This window comes from Desmodus rotundus, chromosome 2 (genome assembly GCF_022682495.2).
Source record: "Desmodus rotundus isolate HL8 chromosome 2, HLdesRot8A.1, whole genome shotgun sequence".
Lineage (NCBI taxonomy): Eukaryota > Metazoa > Chordata > Mammalia > Chiroptera > Phyllostomidae > Desmodus > Desmodus rotundus.
This window is the reverse complement of record NC_071388.1, coordinates 142,307,732-142,316,653: the sequence shown is the minus strand read 5'-3', so window position 1 is coordinate 142,316,653 and position 8,922 is coordinate 142,307,732. Positions and strand designations below refer to the sequence as shown.

The window sequence follows — 8,922 nt, the reverse complement described above, 5'->3', positions numbered from 1 at the left end:
AAGCAGGGAGGGAGGTATTTGTCTCAAATACCACAGACTCTCACTTATCTTATTGACCTTTAGTGAACAGCCTAGAATAAACGTTTCTTCATTTGCTGAGTATCCTTTGGACCACTTCGGAGATTTAAACAATTAAAAATAATAATTTTCAGCAATTTTGCCATAGGGTGGGTACAGAGAGGGCCTCACTGTCATGCTGCTATAGACTCTTTTTTGATAACTTCAAGTCAGTGAGACTGTGGGCAGTGGAAACCCAGAAAACGCAACTTCCAGTGCCCACATAACAATTCATTCTATAGATATTGATTAAGAAATATAGATATTGACCTATGAAAATGGCTCAGAACTAAAAATGGATTGAGCTGACCATAACCAAAGCAGAGTTCTGTATTGGCAGACACACCATTAGCCATAAACTTCATGATATATCTACTATATGTGAGGTAGAAGAATAGACGATGAAAAGCTAAAAATCCATTTTAGAAACTAGGAGATTTTTACAAAAAGGGAACAAACCAAGGCAGCCTATATTTAATGCCCAGAAAATAAATGCGTCTGGTTTTCAGGGGCACAAGAAGCTCTCCAGGACTAGAGGGGTCAGTCTTGGAGGAAGAATGAGTTCAGCCAGGTTTGGAGGAGGAGGAGGATCCAGCTGTGCGTGTGTGTGTGTCCTGGTAGTGGGTGTATTCCAGGGCAGAGCTGCTGAAACGGGATGGTGTTTGGTACCCTGGAGCAATGATGTGCAGACCTGCCTGCTTGCCAAAAGGTCTGTGTAGACTAGAGATCAAGTTGGAGAAATGAGGTGGTGACCAGAAAAGCAGAGGAGAGGAGGGCTTGGGTGCTGGGACCGCGGAGTTTGGTCCCTATCGTGTGGGCTGTTAAGAGCAATAAGTGCTTTTTAGAGAAGAGTGACTTAGAGAAGTTTTAGGAAAATAGCTTTGCCTGTAGGAATGAAGTGTGTGTGGTGGGTCTGTGCAGGCACAAGCACACACGCAGGCATGCTTGTGCCTGGAGGCGAACGAAGAGACCAGTTATCAGCCTGTTAGAAAGAAATGAAGGTCTGGGTTAAGTGAACGGGGTAGGAATGGAAATGAGTGGTGAATGGTATGGTATAGTCAGGACTTCGATAATGCCAACCAATTTTTAAAACAAACAGGGCAGTTTCCATTAAAAAAAAATCCTGGAATGCAATGTGATTTAGAGACTTAAGGTTAGCGTTTTAAGATACTATGCATATTTTAAAGATGGATTTCTCATGCAGTAACTATAGTTAACGGTTCTTTTTATTTTTTCAATTAGAATGTATTTTTATTCTCTTTTATTACTTTAAATTCCACCACTCCACAATTTGCTTAATTTGATCCCAAATTAATCTCTTGTATGTATTTGCAGAAGGAAACCCAGAATTACAAAAACGGCAAAGGTTTCATGGATGAGTTTCCTTCCTTGAAAACAGCTATCCACGTAGAAATGGGAGGCACGTGGCCAACTCTTGCTTTTTTAGCAGGTCTAACGTGACCTTCAAAACTCCTTAGGACAAGCTGCTCTCCTGCGGGGCTGCATCTCCCATCAGACTCGGGCTGGCACTGTCTCCGGTGCCGCCTGGATGTCTGTGGCTCGTGGTTCTGAGGCCAGAGTTGGCAAAAACAATACAAAAACACGGACAAAAAACCAAACCACAAAACCCCTTGCCTTACCACAGCTGGCTGCTGAGTGAAGTCGCGGAAGGTTCTGCTCTTGCCCTTTTAAAATTCCAGTGCAGCAAACACACGCGCGCGCGCGTGCACACACACACACACACACACACTCGCCGGTCGGCTCGCCCCACTCTCTGCCACGCTGCACCAGCGGCCCTCCCCAAGTCCTGATTCATGAACCGTGCCACCTTTGTCTCATTTTAAACTGTGCAGACTATTTTAATCCTTCCACCCCCACCGCAGATTTCCCCCTCCCTTCATCCTCTGGAAAGCTCTGCCGCAAGGCGCTCGCTAGGTGAGAGCGCGCTTCTCCCCATCGGCTCCGGTGGGCGACCTCCGGAGAAGCCCCTCCGCAGGACTCCGCCTGCGGGGCCGCGGCCCCGAGCCGCTGCGGGCGCGGAGGAAGCGCCTCGGGCCCTTTAAGGGGTCGCGCTCCGAGAAGTGCAGGCAGGGAGCGGCCGGGTGGGGAAGTCCTGCCGCCCTCCCCGCCCCCGCTTCCGAGCCCTCGGGGGCCCGTGGGCCCCGCGCCCCCCCGCGCCGGACAGGCCATGCACCTGTGAACCATGTCCTCCTCCTACGGCAAGAACGGGACCGCGGACGGGCCGCACTCGCCCACCTCGCAGGTACCGCCCCTCCTCCGCCTCCCGCCTCCTCAGCAGCCCCGGAGCGCCCCGCCCTCGTGCCCGGCGCTCGGGGCCGCCAGTCCCGGGAGTCGGGGGCCTCTCTCCCGCACCCTCCTCCGCGGCCCTTTCTCCTCCCGCTCCTCCTCCTTCTCCTCCTCCTCTTTTCCCTCCTCCTCACCTCGTCCGGTCTCTGCGCTCCCGCTCCGGAGCCCGCAGCCTTCCCCAGCAGAAGCCAGGGACTCGGACCGCGCGCCCCGAGAGTCTTTGTTAATGGATGTGGTGGGTGCTCGCGGGCTGCTCCTTTCGGGCATCTTTTCAGCTGTCGAGGATTGGAGTGGGTGGGTGGGGGTGGGGGCTGGATCTGGGGGACCCCCGGGAGCTGGTCGGGGAGCGGACGGTAGCCGGGGGTGGCCGCCCGGGTCCACGCTGCGGTCCTCACCCGACTCCCTTTGGCCCCCGTGTATCGAGTGCAGGTGGCCCGAGGCACCACGACCCGGAGGAGCAGGTTGAAAAGATCCGATGGCAGCACCACTTCGACCAGCTTCATCCTCAGACAGGTAGGAGGCAGGTGCGGGACAGAAGCGGGGGAGCAGTGTCGGCGGGAGGCCGAGCGCAGCCTCCACGTGCGGGATCCGCGGGTCGTGTCTCCGCGCGCGCCTCTTTCCCACCCGGGCAGGCGCCTCGGCTGCGTGCTTTTCGCTCTGCCCTCCGCTCGCGGAGTCTTCGGTCCCGGCGCCTCAGATCCGCCCAAGGAAGTTAGTTTGTGCGTGTGGGCGCAAGTCAGCGGGGACCCGGTTTAGCGCTGGGACTCTGAATTTAAGACTGGAGTGTTTCTGGTTGCGTTTTCCGTGCGTGGGGAAACGTTTTTAAGTAGTGTCACTTGACTTTGGATAACCAAAGCTCGTGGGGCCCGGCACCTGGCTTGATTCGGCGGAGAGTTGGGGTCTCTTCTATTTTGAATACTCTTCTTTGTCTAGGTCTTGCGAGGAGATCTGCGAGCCCTAGTGAAAAGAAGGACACTTTGAGCAGAAAGTTTGGTCTCCCTTTGGGACCGCTTCCTTGGTTCTCTAAATTAGGGAAGGAGCGCGAGATCAGTTTAAGTCGAAATAAGCAAAGGTTGGTACTCAGTTCCCGGGGTCTGGGTGGTGATACACTTAGTGTTTGCTCCTTAGTGGTTGTTTTTCTTCTGCATGGTTCCTGGGCGCGCTGTGTGTGCTGAAGATCGCAGGTTATGCGGGATACTTAGGTGCATTTATCCTGACCCAGGAAATTAGTCCTTAATTGTCGTTCCGTCCATGTGTTGTAAATGACACTGCCCCTACAAAGCTGCTGGGTGCTGGGAACATCATGCCAAAAAAAAAAAAAAAAAAGTGAGTCACCTTGGTCTCTTTTTGGAACAGAAACGGTCAAGGTGTGTGTGTTAGGGGTGACCTGGGGAGGACGTTGGTCATTGCACCAAGATGCTATTGTCCCAGGCTCCACTGTGGACTGCTGGAGTGACCTTGGCAAGTTTTTTTTTCTCTAGGTCTAGGTCACTCGGAGCACCGAGCATTGTGTAATCTGCTTCTAACCTATGATGACAGCTTTGCTGTGTTTCCTTAGAGATTATCTCATCAACTTGAATAGGTTATGCACGACGAATGGGCGTTAGACTCAAATTGGACTCGAACCCTTCCTAAACGGTCCATAAAGCGTAATTAGATAGTATGTAGACATTAATTTTCTACATTGACAAAAATTGTTACTACTTCTCTTTAATTCATTGAGCAATAAGATGTACATTATTAAAATAAATATATTTTGGGTTCTGAATTAATTCTAAAAGTACTACTCTCCATTCCCTTTGCTGTGCTTAGATTTCTCATGTGTTTGATGAGGCAAAGATACTCTTCATCTTTAAAAAAGATTTTTTTAGTTATGTGACAGATCTTATTCTTGTTTATTTGGTAGGTACCTATTTTTGGTAGTGTTTTATTGTTGCAAAATCCTTAGAAATACCAATTATACAGCAGCGTTTGACTAAATGCTTTTGAATTCATCTACACCATCACTTCACTGATGCTTTATTTTACTGAGTACAAACAAAATAATCAATATTCTTTCTAATCTTATTCTGTCCTCAATTTGCTCCAATAAATGATTGAGATAATACATGTATACGTTCTTGCTTAATATGCTGGTATGTGTTGCCATAAAAATATGAAAAGTATTGCATGGTGCAGTAAATAATTTTGGGAGTAATTTAAACCAATGCAGAGTTTTAGCACAAACATTATTTCATAAGTCTTTCTGATACTGGGATTTGTTAGTTTGATAAAATGGTCCCATTTAAGTTGAGGAATTGGTTCTAATTATATCACATACACAATCTTCCCATATTTTCTTCTGTAAAAATACATAATTTTTAAGTACTTACAGTTCAATAAATCTCTCACACACGATCTCATCTCAATGGCATAACACAGATTTCTATAATGGCTACAATAAAAATAACTGAGGGATTTTCATTTCTTTGAGAAGATTTAAAAATGACTGCAAATAATATTTAACACTGTATTTTTGAAATAAAATTGAACAGTTTTTACCCAAATGTCAAAACAAATTTAAAGCACAACAGCTCTTTATGTTATTAGAGCTTCATTATTTGTGAAATGACCAGTGATTTATTATTTTTGAATTCTTGATGCATTGGAGTGCTGGAATTTCTTGGTGATATATCCCAGGCTGTGCGATGCTTTTGCACGTGAAGAAGATAGTGACAATACCAATAAAAATAGTGCTGCTAATTTCTCTGTCATATTATTTACAAATATATGGGAAGGAAACTTTCACCACAAGAAAAAAATTGATTTGTCAAATCAGGCTGGTAAGACTGGGCTGGTGGTAAAGAGCAGAGGACAGTTGGCAAACTCACTTAGTAAAACAATGTCTATTCTTTGAGCTGGTGAAAATGTCTGTTTTGTGTGTATACATGCACAGCTGTGTGTCGGTGCACATACCTACACATGCACACATGTGAGTTGGCCTGAAAACAAGCAGAGTGAGAAGGAGAGCCTGCCTCCGAGGACTGTCCTCAAAGTCCCTCAGGCATTCTTGACCTTGTTTCCTGATTTACTAGATTGCTGGCCTCCACAATTTAGGAGAGATGGAGGTTTTGGAATGAATCCAGAAGCAACTAAGTGGTTTCTTTGAGGAAAGGTGAGAAGATTTAGTATTTTGCCAGTGAAAGGAGAGAGGTGCAGGTGACCCAGTAATGATCCTCAAACCAAGGCCTTCTTTGGAAGTGATGTGGGTTGCTCTCCGTGCTCACTGAGGATGGAACTCAGGAACGGGCTCCAATTAGAAAGAAATGAGGTTTTACAGTAAGACTCTCTAAGAGTGCTGCTGTCATTGGAATGGCTTCCCAAGGGAGGCTGTAAAATTTTCTCCCAGGAGGTTACTTCTGACAGGCTGTTTAAGAATGGATTGTTTATTCATGTTTTACGGTTTAAGGAAACACTTAGTAAACATTTGCTATGTGCCCAGCAGTCTGCTAGATACTATGAAGGAGGAATGAAAAAGATGAATGAGACATAGCCCCCATACTCAAAGGATTTTATAAACTAGTTATGGAGACACAGATGTATAGAAAGAAACTATGTGTAGCGTAGTGTATAGCAGCGATATTGCGAGGAATGAGGGCGTGTCCAAAATGCCTCTGTGCGCTGACTCTTGAGGCGCCCGCGGATGTCACTCACTGCACATACAGTTTGTATGGTGGAGCAGTCCAGGTTGCTCTCACTGGGGTTACTGCCAGTTTTCTCCCCACTGGGGTTTAAAGAGAAAATCTGGTCAGAGTGGGATTGGTTTGGTGACCTCTCCTTGTTAAGTCTGCCCTTATGGGGACTGCAAAGTTTCAGAAAACCTGACCCCTACCGGCCTCATCTTGAGCCCAGAGCTCTCAGTTCTGAACACACCACCCTCCCACCTGCCCCAGGCCTTTTGCACATGCTGAGACCTCTCTGTGGAGGGTTCTTGCTCTTCCCTCTGCCTACTTAACTTTTCGTCTTCCTTGCGGTGTAACTTCAGTCATCACCCTGTTCTGACCTCTTTGATGAGGTCAGCTCCCTAATCATGCACCTCATCCGAGAGTGCATTACGCCTGTGCTCAGTAGTCCCACCACTATTATAATTTAACATGTACTTAGATGTCTCTGTTAATGTCATCCTCCCTGTCCAGATAATAACTTCCACTTGGGCAGGGACATTTTTGTGTTTGGTCTCCTTTGCATCCGCAGCATTTAGCGTAGTAGATATTCAATAAATACAGGGGTAGCCACGGTCGTCTGGAAAAATAATACAATAATTAATACATAATAATACAAGAATAAACTCTGTGTTTTACATTCTCACAACTGTAACCTAACTTTTGCCCACCTCTCTATTCATTGGCATGAATGAAGGAACAGATGGATAGAGAACTAGTGTGATATATTTTAGGCATGGAGTTATGCTTCCACATTAAACTCTTTGTTTCATGGTGAGAAATGGCTTCCTAACAAACCTTTGCAAAGTCTGCAGGGGTGTGCGACCTTTTGGTGTCTCTGGGCCACACTGGAAGAAGAAGAGTTGTCTTGGGCCACACATTAAATATATTGTGCCATGTAGTCACACAAAAAAATCTCGTAATGTTTTAAGTAAATTTACAATTTTGTGTTGGGCCACATTTGTGGCCATCCTGGGCCACATGTGGCCCGTGGGTTGGACACCCCTGGTAGTGGCTTAAAACAACAACACTTAAAAAAAAAAGTTTCTGTATGCTGACTAGACAGTTCTGCTTTATGTGATTTTCTCGGGGCACTGGCATGGCTGATAGGTCTAAAATATTAATTGCTCATGTGGTGGGGCAGCTGGTGCTGGCTGCTGGCTGAGAGCTGATCTACAGCTTTCGGCAGGGGGCTCAGTTTTCCTCTACCTGTGTGTTTGCTTAAGTTCCAAGGTGGCTGGATTCCTAGAAGGACCATCCCCAGAAGTGAAGGCTGAAGCTGCAGATTTGGTAAGACCTAGCATCAAAAGCTATCCGACACTACTTCTGTTCCAATCGCTAAGTCAGAACAGACCAGAGGGCCCGCCTAGTTTCGAAAGGAGGGTAAATTGACTCTATATTTGGATAGGGTAGAGAAAGGTCACCTTACAGAAGAGCATGTAGAGTGGAAGGTACTGCTGCAGACATCTTTGGAGCCATCTATCTTGAGCAAGGCACCTTGTTTTTTTAAGGTATGCTAATCCAATGATCATTACAATAATTCAGGGAACCCACACTGTACTTAGACATCTACTAAGTTGATACTATAACAAAACAGGTTGGCAAAAAAATTCTTTGGGTTGTAATTTGAGCACCAATTATAGACACCTTTTTCTGATGAAATGCAAAGTTTTCCCCAATGAAATGCAAATTCATCAAGACAAGGTGGATATACTTTGTGCCTAGCTCTAAGAATAATCATCTGCGTAGAGGCATATATATGCAAAATTTGTCCATAAACTTAGACTCGCAGAATTTTAGAACAGGAGGAGATTGCAGAGGGAAAGTGCTTCAATTTCCTGTTTTCAGAAAAATAAAACAGAAACCAAAGGACATGAAGGCCTTACCAAAGTCACACCAATTGATGGTGAGACGGTCTCAGATGTTACAGTTTTTCCACCACAACACTTTCATCCCTGAAGAATCAAGGCAGACATACAAACACACAGCCATGTGGACGCAGGAAAGGACATACGGAGCTTCTTCCTCTTAGGTCCTAGAGCTATTCTTAATTTATATGGTTACTGTGAGGAACAAAGCAACAACTGGAGGATCTGGAGGCAAGAGTTTGTTTTCACAATTTTATCACGGGAGGGAATTTTTGTTTGCGTTGTTCATGGTTACACGGAGGCTTTTTTGTTTGCTTGTCCTGGTGTATTTATTTGCTAGCCACTGTTTTACCCAGAGTCTAACCAAGAAGCAAAACTACTTGAGTTTTTACAGCTGAGGGACTTGACTGAAGAGACTTGGTTAAACAGTTGATGGGATAGAGAGGCTAAACCTAGATGTGGGCAATAGTGAGAAGCCACTATCACCTCTAGGCTGGAAGGACAAGGAGAGGAAACTGTTATAGGGGCCCAGGGGCCAGAATCACCTGGCAGATGCTGGAATCACTGGGGTACTGTTTTGCAGCAGCAAGAGACACACAGGGTATTACCTCACACCTGTCAGGATGGCTGTTATCAAAAAGACAAGAAATAACAAGTGTTGGTGAGCATGTGGAGAAAAGGGAACCCTTGTACACCGCTGGTGGGAATGTACATTGGTACAGCCATTGTGGAAAACAGTGTGGAGGTGCCTCAGGAAATTAAAAAAAGAACTGCCATGTGATCCAGCAATTACACTTCTGGAAACAAAACTACTACTAACTCAAAAAGATGTCAGGGAATTAAGAAGTACAAATAGCTAGTTATAGAACAGCCGTGAGAATATAAAGTACAGTATAGGAAATGGAGTAGACAAAGGACCTACCTACCCATGACCCATGGACATGAACAATGGTGTGGGGACTGCCTGAGGGAGTGGGGGGTGCTGGGTG

The 8,922-nt window shown here is 46.1% G+C and overlaps 1 protein-coding gene across 2 annotated transcripts in view; it reads left to right on the top strand.

The window, feature by feature from the left end:
- The first annotated feature begins 2,260 nt into the window (after positions 1 to 2,260).
- Positions 2,261 to 8,922, top strand: part of CACNB4 (calcium voltage-gated channel auxiliary subunit beta 4) — a 466,152-nt gene continuing 459,490 nt past the window's right edge. Inside the window, exons 1-2 of one of the 2 annotated variants that reach the window (XM_053918676.1) lie at positions 2,261 to 2,320; positions 2,794 to 2,877. In XM_053918676.1, coding sequence (XP_053774651.1) covers positions 2,261 to 2,320; positions 2,794 to 2,877 — 144 coding nt within the window. Of the gene's footprint in view, positions 2,321 to 2,472; positions 2,600 to 2,793; positions 2,878 to 8,922 lie in introns of those variants that run through there. The other variant, XM_053918674.1, reaches the window with a different exon arrangement.